Source organism: Microtus ochrogaster, unplaced genomic scaffold, assembly GCF_000317375.1.
Source record: "Microtus ochrogaster isolate Prairie Vole_2 unplaced genomic scaffold, MicOch1.0 UNK23, whole genome shotgun sequence".
Lineage (NCBI taxonomy): Eukaryota > Metazoa > Chordata > Mammalia > Rodentia > Cricetidae > Microtus > Microtus ochrogaster.
Window position 1 is genome coordinate 1739257 of NW_004949121.1, and position 9024 is coordinate 1748280.

General features: G+C 43.3%; 1 protein-coding gene across 2 annotated transcripts in view; it reads left to right on the plus strand.

Annotated features, from left to right (window-relative positions):
* Window positions 1-9024, plus strand: part of Tmem192 (transmembrane protein 192) — a 20858-nt gene that overhangs the window by 6995 nt on the left and 4839 nt on the right. The window contains exons 2-3 of one of the 2 annotated variants that reach the window (XM_005367749.3): window positions 1398-1544; window positions 3648-3912. In XM_005367749.3, the coding sequence (XP_005367806.1) occupies window positions 1398-1544; window positions 3648-3912 (412 nt within the window). The remainder of the gene's footprint in view (window positions 1-1397; window positions 1545-3647; window positions 3913-9024) is intronic. The other variant, XM_026789582.1, reaches the window with a different exon arrangement.

A 9024-nucleotide genomic window follows, 5' to 3' on the forward strand; every position in this document is an offset into this window, starting at 1 on the left:
AAAAAAAAAAAAAAAAAAAAAAAAAGGAAAGAGAAAGAGAAAAAAATGAAACAAACTACTTCTATGGGGCTAAGTGTGGTGACACACCTTTAAATCCCAGCATGGGATGTAGAAATAGGTGGATTTCTTTGAATTAGAGGCCGTCTTGTCTACAGAGCAAGTTCATTCTAGCCAGGACTAAAAATAAAACTAAATAGGGAAACCCTGTCTTTAAGGGGGAAAAAAAGTTCTTCCATTACTTGGGAAGCATGAGTAGGAAGCCAGTCTGGCCTACATAGTGAGTTCAGAGTTCAGCATGGGGTATAGTAAGTAGAAGGTCCTTTCTCAAGCCAGGCTTGGTTGTACACAACTTTAGTGCCAACACTCAGGAGCCAGACACACCTCTGTGAAAGATTCTGTTTTAATAAAAGTTTTACCAGCTGGGCAGTGGTGGCACACACCTTTAATTCCAGGCAGAGGCAGGAGATCTATGTGAGTTCAATATCAGCCTGGTGTACAGAGTGAGTTCTAGGACTGCCAGGGCTATACAGAGAAATTCTGTCTCCAAAAACAACAAACAAAAGTAAACAAGACACAATTTTGACAAGTCATAGGAAATTAACCTAAAGGGAGGTAATTTTTCAAAGTTGAGTTTAGGTGGGGTCTGTTCTGCCTCTGATGTGTGCAGTGTTTTTTTTTTTTTTTTTTTTTTTTTTGTAGTTGTTGTGTGTGGTGCTAAGGCATAGGAGCAAGGACCTCATCGTTCTGTGTGTTGTGGAAGATCTCTACCACTAGTTACTCCCCAGACTCCAGGGGTTTGTTTTGTTTTTGCGGTGCTGGGAACCAAACCTATGGTGTTACATATGCAAGGTGAACACTCAACTTCTGCACTATAGCCCCAGCTGATTTTGTTGTGCTCAGTATCCTAGGTTGCTACGAGCTTAACATTTTAGATTACTGTTTTAGCCCAAATACTGAGATCACAGTTGTGTGCCACAAATAACACAAAAACCATCCAGGGTTAAAAAGTTCCAGGTGTGACGGCTCCTGCCTGGAACCCAGCATTCAGGAGGCTAGGACAGGGGGACTGCCGTAAGTTGAAGGCTACCACGTGATACACAAAGTTTCTATGGCAGCCTTTACAGTAGAAGATCTCAACTAACCTAAAATGTTCATTGAAAATAAGCTGTATCAGTTGTGTCTTAGAAACATGATCCAGAACCAGTCATGGTGTTTCATATTGTTAATCCCAGCACTCAGGAGGCAGAGGTTCGAGGCCAGCATGATCTACTGGGTGAGTTCTAGGATAGCTAAGGCTAAACAGAAAAACTCTTTATTGTAAAAACAAAAGAAAGGAAAGAGAAAAAGAAACATGGCCCAGAAAGTCTTGGCTATAAAGTGTATGTTTTGCCGTATAGGGGTCCTTGGATGTCCTTCAAAGTCTGGATGATGACCCCCTTCTGGACACCCAGCCTCTCGCACACCACTCCTTACGTGCTCACTTTAGACCCAGATTCCATCCTCTTCCCACGGTCATCATCGCGAATCTTCTGTTGTTTATACATGTGAGTTCACTGCAGAGCTAGTGTTCCTAAAACACAGGAGCGTGCAGGGGGAGAGATGGTCCAGTCATAAGATACTTGAGGACCCGGGTTCATCTCCAAAAGCTATGTGAAAACCAGGGGGTGGAGGAGCACACACCCAACAATGGGGAGGTGGAGATAGTAGGAACCCTGAGACTCTGTGGCCAGCCTAATCTGCTAGGAGGTGACCCCAGACCATCCTGAGAGACTCCATCTCCAGATCAAAACAACAAGGTAGACGTTTTCCAAAGAACAGCACGTGCATTGTTCTCTGACCCCAGGTGCATGTACATGTGTGCACACGTACAGTGTATGAGGTCTGTGGGGGCATTTGGGCTGCATCTATCAGATTTTAAAATGTAAATGTCTTCATACAGACGCAAAGAGTTTACTGTAGAGATGTTTGCACGGGTGTAAGGGCATTCTTAGTGCCAGTGGGATTGTCACACAAGAAATCACGAGATCCCTGGTGTTCCTAGGACCACTGCTTCTCCTCCTGCATTCCAGGCTAGCTGGTCCTTGAGCAGAAACCTTGACTGCCTATAACAGGGTAGAAGGAGAGAAATTGTCCTCTGGTGTCTACATTCCTGCTTGAGCACAGTGCTCACACACAAGCACAGTAAATCCATGAGTAAAGCCAGGCTCTTTGGTCACATGCCTATAATTTCAAGCTCGTGGAAGGCAGAGGTGGCAATCTCTGAGTTCAAGGCCAGCCTGAGCTACAAACCAAGTTCAGGCAGGTCAGAGCTGTATAGTGAGATCCTGTCTCAAAAAAAAACAAACCTGTCTGTAATGTTGATAATTAGCAGGCAGAGGCAGGAAGATCAAAGTTAGAAGTCAATCTGGCCTTCGTAGGAAGGCCATAGTATTTGCTAATTTCATATACAAACTCATTCATTAGCGTGTGTGCAGATCCATATTAATGTTAATTAATTGAATCTATATTTAATACTCTGTCCCTCCCTTTCTAAGTTCCCTGTTCATCAGGCTACACTAGAGGTAGACTCTGCCCCAGAGACCGGCTCCAGGAGACTGGTGAGGTTCAGGAGAGCACATCCAGCCAGCTCTGCATTCACTTACTGCTCTCCCTGTCTCCTGAGACCCCTGCTCCACAGCTTCTTCACCTTACAGGGTCGTGGCCTCTGTCCAGCTCAGCAGAGCCCAGCGTCTCGGCCAGTCGGTGATAATGTCTTCAAGGACTTGGAGGTGCACATGGAATTCTTTCTTTCCCTTAAATGAAGGTCTCAGTTTGAAGAACTCTGAGACCTACCTGCTTCTGCACATACTTTCATTAGTTCTTAAGAACATTTTATTTAATCCTGTGGTGGGGGAGGAGAATTGCAGATGTCCTTGGAGGCTAGAAGAGAGGTTCTGACCCCTGGGCTTAGGTCAGAATCCTCAGTGGGTGCGGGGGACTGAATCCTTCCTGTCCTCTGCCAGAGCTGTTTGCACTCTTAATGTTGAGCCAGCTCTCTAGTCCTCAACTGTTTTTGAGGTAACTGGCACTTTCAAATCTGACATTTGATCTCCCTATATCGCCCAGGCTGACATCGAGTTTTTCATCCTCCTTAGTTCTAGGGTGGCAGGCATGTGTCTCTGTGCCCAGCTTCCCCAGTTTTTCACAACACTTTCAGTAAAACATTTTTTCTTTTTCTTGTTGGTTTTTAAAGGCGGGGTTAATGTGAATCTCTGGCTATTCTGGATCTCACTTTGTGTGCCGGCCTAGCGTCGAACTCACAGATATCCACCTGCCTCTGTCTCCCTGAGATTAGAGGCGTGCAATCACCGAGTGTAGTAAGTTTTCTAATCATTTGCAGGGTCGGGTAGCATAAGTCTAGGACATGGCACGTGCTGTTTTCTAACACAGGCATTTATGCTAATTTCTTTATTACATTGATAAATTACGTGGTGTGCATGCAGGGATGTGTGCCACAGCACACAGAGAAGTCAGGACAACGCGCAGGGCTCAGTTCTCTCCTTCCACCATGGAGATCCTGGGAGTCAAACTCAGGTTGTCAGTTCTCTCACTGGCCCTGATGGTGACCTATGTATTTAACATGAATCCTACTGCTTTTCCTTCCACAGGTTGTGTTTGTCATTTTAGCATTTTTAACAGGGGTGCTGTGTTCATTCCCTGATCCCAATGAAGACAAGTGCCCAGAAAATTACACCAACCCACTGAAAGTTCAGACAGTCATAATCCTTGGAAAAGTCATCCTGTGGATTCTGCATTTGCTTCTTGAACGCTACATCCAGTATCACCACAGCAAAGTCAGAAGTCGCGGCTATTCCCAGATCTACAGGTCTACGAGGCATCTCAAAAACCTGGCCCTCGTGATCCACTCTTCTGGTAAGCCCTGCATCTCACAGCTCCTCTTCCGCCTGAGTGCCAAAGGCGATTAAAAAAAAATGTGAAATTAGATTTTATAATCAAACATATTCTCTCTCTTTAAATTTACTCATTTATTAAGCATGCATTGGTGTGAAGGTGTCAGATTCCCTGGACCTGTACTTCCAGAATTTTGAGTTGACTTGTGCGTGCTGGGAATTGAACCCGGTCCTCTGGAAGAATAGCCAGTGCTATTAGCTGCTGAACTACCTCTCCAGTCTCCAAATGTATTCTCTTTTTGAGAGTGATCTATATTTTAGCTCCTATTCTGAATTTTTCTTTTGGTGGGAAGCATGATTGAAACCAAAACTTTGGGTATGCTCGGCAAGCTTCTACCACTGACCTATGGCTCACCTACCTTTTGAAACTTTTTACAGTCTTTGTGGTCTTGAGATAGGATCTCACTTTGTCTTGTGTGGGATTTTTCAGCTTCTTTATGTAGGCATTTAGTGCTATGAACTTTCCTCTTAACACTGCTTTCATTGTGTCCCATAAATTTGGGTATGTTGTGTGTTCATTTTCATTGATTTTTTTTTTTTAGGAAGTCTTTAATTTCTCCCTTTATTTCTTTTTTGACCCATTGATGATTCAGGTGAGCATTGTTTAATTTCCATGTGTTTGTGGGCTTTCTGGAATTAGTATTGCTGTTGAATTCTAGTTTTAAGCCATGGTGATCTGTAGTAATAGGAGCGGCGGGGTTCGTCTCCAGCACCCCGCTGCCCGCACGGCTAGCTTATGCCCGAAATAACAACACACAAACTGTATTCATTTAAACACTGCTTGGCTCTTTAGCTCTAGCCCTTTTCTCGGCTAACTCTCGCACCTGGACTAACCCATTTCCAATCATATGTGTCGCACCCCAAGGTGCGCTTACCGGGAAGATTCTAGCCTACGTCCATCCTGGGTCGGAGCTTCATCGTGTGTGCCTCAGAGAGCAGAGCTCTCGCCTCTGCCCGCAGGAGTGGAGCATCATGTCTCTCTGAGAGGAGAGCTGTCGAGTCTCTGACCTCACTTCCTCTTCCTCCCAGCGTCTGCTCCTCCCAACTATGTTCTAACCTATCAGGTCAAGCAGCTTCTTTATTTAATTAACCAATGACCTTCCTCCATCAGTGATCTGATAAGATACTCGGGGCTATTCCAATTTTTTTGTATTTGTTGATGTTTGTTTTGTTACCATGTATGTGGTTAATTTTTGAGAAGAATCCATGAGGTTCTGAGAAGAAGGTATATTCTTTTATGTTTGGATGGAATATTCTATAGATGTCTGTTAAGTCCATTTGAGTCATAACATCTGTTAGTTCCTTTATTTCTCTGTTAATCTTTTGTCTGACTGACGTGTCCAGTGGTGAGAGAGGAGTGTTGAAATCTCCCACTATTAGTGTGTGGAGTTTAATGGATGATTTAAGCTTTAGATGTGTTTCTTTTACATATGAGGGTGCCCTTGTATTTGGAGCATAGATGTTCAGTGTTGAGATTTCCTCTGGATGGATTTTTCCTGTTACTAATATGAAATGTCCTTCTTTGTCTCTTTTGATTGATTTTAGTTTGAAGTCTATTTTGTTAGATATTAGGAGAGCTACACCTGCTTGTTTCTTAGGTCCATTTGACTGGAATATTTTTTTTCCAGCACTTTACTCTGAGGCAATGTCTGTCTTTGAGGTTGAGGTGTGTTTCTTGTATGCAGAAGGATGGATTCTGTTTTTGTAGCCAATTGGCTAGACTGTGCCTTTTTTATAGGTGAGTTGAGTCCATTTATATTAAGGGATATTAATGACTAGTGAATGCTATCTCCTGTTAATTTAGTTTTCATTGTTGCTGATGTTAATTTGTGAGTTTTTTCCTTTTTTGGGATTTGCTGCTATGAGACCCTCAATTGTCTGTGCTTTTAGATGTAGTCAACTTCCTTGAGTTGGAGGCTTTTTCCTAGTATTTTGTGTAGGGCTGGGTTAGTGGCTAGGTATTAGTGAAATCTGGTTTTCTCATGGAATATCTTGTTTTGTCCTTCTATGGTGATTGAAAGTTTTGCTGGATATAGTAGTCTGGGCTGGCATCCATGGTCTCTTCATGTCTGCATAACGCTTGACCATGACCTTCTGGCTTTCACTGTCTCCATTGAAAAGTCAGGTGTAATTCTGATAAGTCTGCCTTTATATGTTACTTGGCCTTTTTCCTTTGAAGCTCTTAATATTTTTTTTATTCTATATGTTTAGTGTTTTGATTATTATGTGCCAGAGGGACTTTTTTTCTTTCTCTTTTCTTTTATTTAGTCTGTTTGGTGTTCTATAAGCTTCTTGTATCTTCATAGGTATGTCTTTATTTAGATTGGCAAAGTTTTCTATGATTTTGTTAAATATATTTTCTGTGCTTTTGAGTTGAACTTCTTCTTTTGTACCTATTATTCTTAGGCTTGGTCTTTTCATGGTGTCCCATATTTCCTGAATATTTTGGGTTAAGCTTTCATTAGATTTAATGTTTTCTTTGACTGATGAGCCTGTTTCCTCTATTGTATGTTCAGCGCTTGAGATTCTCTCTTCCATCTCTTGTATTTTGCTGTTCATGCTTGCATTTTTGGTTCCTGATCATTTTCTCATGATTTCTGTTTCTATAATTCCTTCGGCTTGTGTTTTCTTTATTGTCTCTATTTCAGTTTTCAAGTCTTGAAAGTTTCTCTTTCATATGTTTGATTGCTTTTTGTTTTCTTTAAGAGATTTGCTGATTTCTTTCAATTTTTTGTTTGGTTTTCCTTCATTTCTTTGAGGCAATTTCTCATTTCCTCTTTAAGAGTTTTAAACATTCTCCTGAAGTTTTTTTTGAGGCCATTTTCTTCTGCTTCATTTATATTTGGTTGTTCATGTCTTGGTGTTGTAGAGTCTTTACGTTTTACTGGTATCATATTGCTCTTTGTGGTGTTGCATGTGTTCTTACCTTATCTACTCATGTTTTCCTGTAATTGGTGTGCTTGGGGCTGTTTGTGATTCTGGTTATTAATCTTCTGGGTGTCAGTAACTCTAAGGCTCAGATGGTTGTTCCTCATGGTACAGTCAGTGCCACGGTTCTAGTTACCTCATTGGTCACTCCTTGTTTCTGCAGGTTGCTCAGTGCTCCTGGACTTTGCTGTGCTCTTGTGGAGTTTGCTGTCTCAGGCCTTCTCTTACCTAGGTTGTCGACTCAGACCTGTTTGTGCCTGAGTCACTGGTCTGGATCTGCCCCCGCTCCTGTGGAGCTCACTTTCTCAGGCCTGCTCTGGCTTAGGTCTGGCTTAGCTGGCTGGCTCAGTCCTGCTTCTGCAAATGACCTTGGTCTGGATCTGCTCTGTTCTTGTGGAGCTCACTGTCCCAGACCAGCCCAGGACCAGGTCGCTGGTTGTGTCCTCCTCTTTTGGAGGTCACTGCCTCAGAACCGTCCTCGCTCCTGTAAAGTTCACTGTCCCAGGCTCGCTCAGGCCCAGGTCACTGGCTTGGTCACACTCCTATGGAATTCATTGCCTCAGGCTGTCTCTGCTCAGTCCTACTCCTGTGGAACTTGTTGCTTCAGGCTCATTCCTACCTCTTTGGAGTTTTGCTGTCTCAGGCCTGTTCTAGCCTAGGACATGGAATTTGTTGCCTGAGGCCTGCTCTGGCCTAGGTTACAGGATCAGACCTGTTTCTGTAAATATCCTTGGTCTGGATCCTCTCGGGAAGAGGTCCCCTGCTTGGGGTTTTTCCTGCAAGGGTCTCAGGCTCCGATCTACTCCCTCGGAGGTCCCAGCTTCGGGTGCGCCCAGACCTGCAGAGGACCTGGCTCAGGCCTGGTCCCTCAGAGGTCCCAGATTCACGCCCGGACCCGCAGAGGTTTCTGGTTCCTGCCTACTCCCTTTGACATCCCCAACCGCAGCCCCGGACCCACAGAGGTCCTGGCTCAGGCCTGGACCCGCAGAGATCTCTGGTTCCTGCCTATTCCCTTGGAGGTCCCAGACTCACGGCTTTGTCTACTTTTATATGGGACAAGAGTAAAGAATATTCTCAAGTAATGATCTAGAAATAATTGTTTGAGAATCTGGAAATACTAGTTTTGAAATTCATGAAGAAATTATTTGCTCTCTACCTTCTTAAAATCTGACCTTAAGCTAGGTGTGATGCAGCCTGAACCCTCACAAGGCTGAGGCAGGAGAATGGTCAGTGAATTCAAGAGTAGCCTATACTATGTTGAGGCCCTAGCTCAATAAATAATATTTTCTCACATGTGCAAAAGAAGTCAGTTTAATACTTTTATAAAACCAAGAAATAATTCTTTAGTTTTAAAACAAGGTCAGATTACAGCAAGTCTTCAACATGGAGACTTAATATTAATTATGAAAGCTTGCTTAGGCTTGCTTCTAACTAGCTTTTATAACTGAAAGTAACCCCTATCTTTTAATCTGTGTTCTGTTATGTGGCTCGGTTACACTTACTTTGTAATGGCCATGCTGCTTGCGCCACTTCCCGCACAATACCCCCTTCTTCAGAGTCCTCTGTGTCTGGAAATCCTGCCTAGCTATTTGCTGTTCGGCTTTTTATTAAAACCATCCGAGTACAGAAGGATTATTTCTACAACATCAGATTCTTTGTTTTGGGTTTTTTTTTTTTTTTTTTTTTTCTGTTCTTGCTTTTGATACTGGAACCAAACCCAAGGCTTCAAACTTACCCAGCAAACATCTTCCAACTGAGGTAAATCTTTAACTCCTTGATTTTTGGAGATAAAGTCTCATGTAGTCCAGAATGGTCTCAGATTTGCTATGTAGGAGTCATTCTCCTGTCTCTACCTGTTGAACTCTGGGGTTACAGGCCTGATCCTTGCTTTTTTGTAGTTCTGAGGATTTGAGCCCAGGCTGTCATCCATACAGGGCAAGCATTCTACAGGCCAAGCTATCCAGCCTCCAGATTGTTTTTAAGAATTTAAGTTTCGCCGGGCGGTGGTGGCGCACGCCTTTAATCCCAGCTCTCGGGAGGCAGAGGCAGGTGGATCTCTCTGAGTTCGAGACCAGCCTGGTCTACAGAGCTAGTTCCAGGACAGGCCCCAAAGCCACAGAGAAACCCTGTCTCGAAAAACCAAAAA